Consider the following 2,986-nt stretch of genomic DNA (forward strand, 5'->3'; position numbering starts at 1 on the left):
AATTTCAAATCTAGTTTGGGGAGTCATTCAGTAAGAAACAGTGAAATGATTTTCCATGTGAAAAGGTGGACAGCAGAAACAGAAAGAAACAGTGAGAACTAAAAGAGAAACAAAGAGCTTTGGAACAACGAGGCAGCAGGAGGACAGCTGCAGTTTAACAGCTTCAATTCACTGACAGGAAACAACATTAGAAATATCATCATTCTCAACTCATCTGCTCCACTGACACTGACACCTTCCACGGCAACACATTGGCATCATTCACAGTGCCAATGAATGGAAACATCCTGTGAGTGAAAGTGTGTGTGAAGGTGTGTATGTATGTGTTAGTATCAGGATCAGAGAACGACAGCTTTCCTCTGTTCCAGTCCAGATTCACTCTGATCCTCTGGAGCTTCTTCTGAACTGGGAGAGCAGTGGATCCAGCTGATGGTGAACATGATGAGTATTGACTTTCATGAAACCCTATTCCCCATAATCCAGACTGTATGTGTCCCTTTCTATGGACAGACTCAGGTGACACACCCACTACCCATAATGTACTGTCTCCAACTTCGACATCCCAGCTGTGAGTCCCTGAGTTAAAGCCCTCAGAGCCCAGGACAGTGAAGTATAAATCAAATCTCTCTGGATTATCAGGAAGCTCCTGCCTCCACCCTCGCTTCAGACTGGTCAGATCTTCAGACAGGATGAGTTCTGGATGAGCAGTGTTTGGGTCCAGAATGAGAGGAGTGTAGGAGACCATGTCCTTCATGTTCTTCCAGATGTTGAAGGTCAGGTTGCCCAGGTGTTTGGCCTGGTCTATCAGAGCTCCTGAGGGCAGCTGTGGATCATCCAGCAGGGGGCAGCGCTGGACTCTTTCCACTGCAGCCTTGTAGTTGTGCAGGAATGAGACGTCTTCAGCTCTCAGCTCCTCCTCTGTGGCTCTGACTGTGTCTGAAAGAGCTGCTATCTCTCTGCTCAGAGCCTCCATCTTCTCCTTCATCATCCCACTCTTCTGCTCCTCTTCCTCCCTCAGTGCAGCCAGCCTGGCCTCCTCTTCCTCTGCTAGAAACTGGTGAAGCTTCTTAAACTGCTCCTTAATCTGCCTCTCTGTGTGTGGGGCCTGGACCTTAATGTGTTCTGCTGTTTGATCAAACTTCACTTGAACTTCTTCACAAACCTTTAACTTCTTCTTTAAGGGCTCCAGAGTTTCCTGAAGTTGCTTCTTGTGTTGTTGTGCAACTTCATTGATGGGTCTGAATCTGTGCTTGGTGTGTTTTTCTGAGATGCAACAGACGACACACACTGGCTGCTGATGGTCCAGACAGAAGAGTTTGAGTTTCTCAGAGTGCAGACTGCAGAGAGCCTCTGAAGCTCTCTGATCTCTCTCCTGTAAGAACGACTCACACAGGTTCTTTAAAGCCAGATTTAAAGGTGGATCATACACTGATAATTTCTTACAAACTGGACACTCGTGTGTTGTTCTCTCTCTCCACCATCTCTTCAGACAGTCTTTACAGAAGCTGTGGCTACATGACAGAAGAACAGGATCTCTGAAGACCTCCTGACAGACCGGACAGCAGAGATCCTTCTGTGATCTGGAAGCCATTGAGTCTGTGAGTGAAGCTGAAAACAGCAGACAGGAAGTACAGTCAGTCCTGGCTCCCCTCTCTCCTCTACTACCTTCACTGAAACTTCCTTTGAGTCATGTTTTTGCTCATACTCACATTCAGTGTGTGGAGCATCAGCAGCTTGAAGCAGCAGTGTTGGAGTTTTCCACTTTTCTCTCCTGTAGCTGGACTCACTCAGAGGAAGCTGCTAGTTTGGTCTGAACTCAGTCTGATCGTCTGCGCGTCTCTCTTTACTGAGGACGAAGAACAGCCTGTTTCCTGGTTCGTTTCAAATGAGTCAGATGAGGAGGGGAGGTTAATTCACTTTCCTTTCTCAAATACTCTCGCTTTACCGAGAAATGAAGGTGTATTTCATTCCAGAGTTCAGCCGTTTACCTGCCAGCTGCTGTAAAACAGGTCACAGTATGAAGCTCAGAAAAGAAAGTGTGATTCAGTCGTGGAGGTGTTTGTGAGCTTTCATTTTGAAAGTGCTTGAGGGTCTTCAAGTTTAAAAAACAATGGAGTTTGTTCTTTTTTTTCCAGATACCTCAGGAGTGTAATGCAGGAACATATACACAGGGAATTTCGTGTGTTTATTGGTAAGAACAACAGTTTTCAGCTCATTAGTAATAAATCCTGTGAACTTGTTTCTGAGTATTGGGATTATATCTAAACAATAAATGGTAAATGGCCTGTATTTATATAGCGCTTTTATGGTCCCTAAGGACTCCAAAGCGCTTTATATATCCAGTCATTCACCCATTCACACACACATTCACACACTAAACAATAGGTTGTTAAAGCACACCAGCACATCAAATATTTAATGGATATTTAGTGAAAAACAGTACTCTGACAGGTTGCACTGTTTATAGTGACTATAGGGTGCTGGAAAACAGTTGTCCATATCGAAATAATTCCAACTTTTGTCAATACTTTCAAGGAAAGAAGACAAATTATACCAAAAATATTTGTCATTTTATTAATAACTTCACCGTATTTTAAAGTCAAGATGAGTGATATTTCTTTTCACATATTAATCACACATTACTGATTCAGGTTGTGCTACACTATAGCACGTTAACAGAGTCCAGATTTGTTTCAGACAGAGGATGAATTCAGTGAGTAAACTCTGACCTGGATAGAAAAGGATTTACAAATGATTCATGTAAAGCTACTGTTTTGAATTTTCAGAACAAAGCTCAAGAAAAGAAAGACATTAAAGACAAAAGAAGATGCTTTAGATGTTCAGATGTCATTCTGAATCCTGAAGTATGAGAATGTTCAAGCATCTACAAAGGGGAAGAGATTCAATACGTTCAGTCAACTTAATAAAAATTGAAACTTTTTATTTAATGAACAGAAAGAATACCTTTTCAGTGAGTATATAAGAT

At 42.5% G+C, this 2,986-nt stretch overlaps 1 protein-coding gene across 1 annotated transcript; it reads right to left on the reverse strand.

Annotated features, from left to right (window-relative positions):
- Positions 1-375: 375 nt before the first annotated feature.
- Positions 376-2,400, reverse strand: LOC102076193 (tripartite motif-containing protein 35-like). Its single transcript, XM_019351060.2, has 3 exons — positions 1,710-2,400; positions 533-1,608; positions 376-426 (listed from the first exon to the last, which is right to left on the reverse strand). The coding sequence occupies exons 2-3, from the start codon at positions 1,589-1,591 to the stop codon at positions 376-378; spliced, it is 1,110 nt and encodes a 369-aa protein (XP_019206605.1). The 5' UTR covers positions 1,592-1,608; positions 1,710-2,400.
- Between the last annotated feature and the right edge of the window lie 586 nt (positions 2,401-2,986).

This window comes from Oreochromis niloticus, linkage group LG3 (genome assembly GCF_001858045.2).
Source record: "Oreochromis niloticus isolate F11D_XX linkage group LG3, O_niloticus_UMD_NMBU, whole genome shotgun sequence".
In the NCBI taxonomy this organism is placed as follows: Eukaryota; Metazoa; Chordata; class Actinopteri; order Cichliformes; family Cichlidae; genus Oreochromis; species Oreochromis niloticus.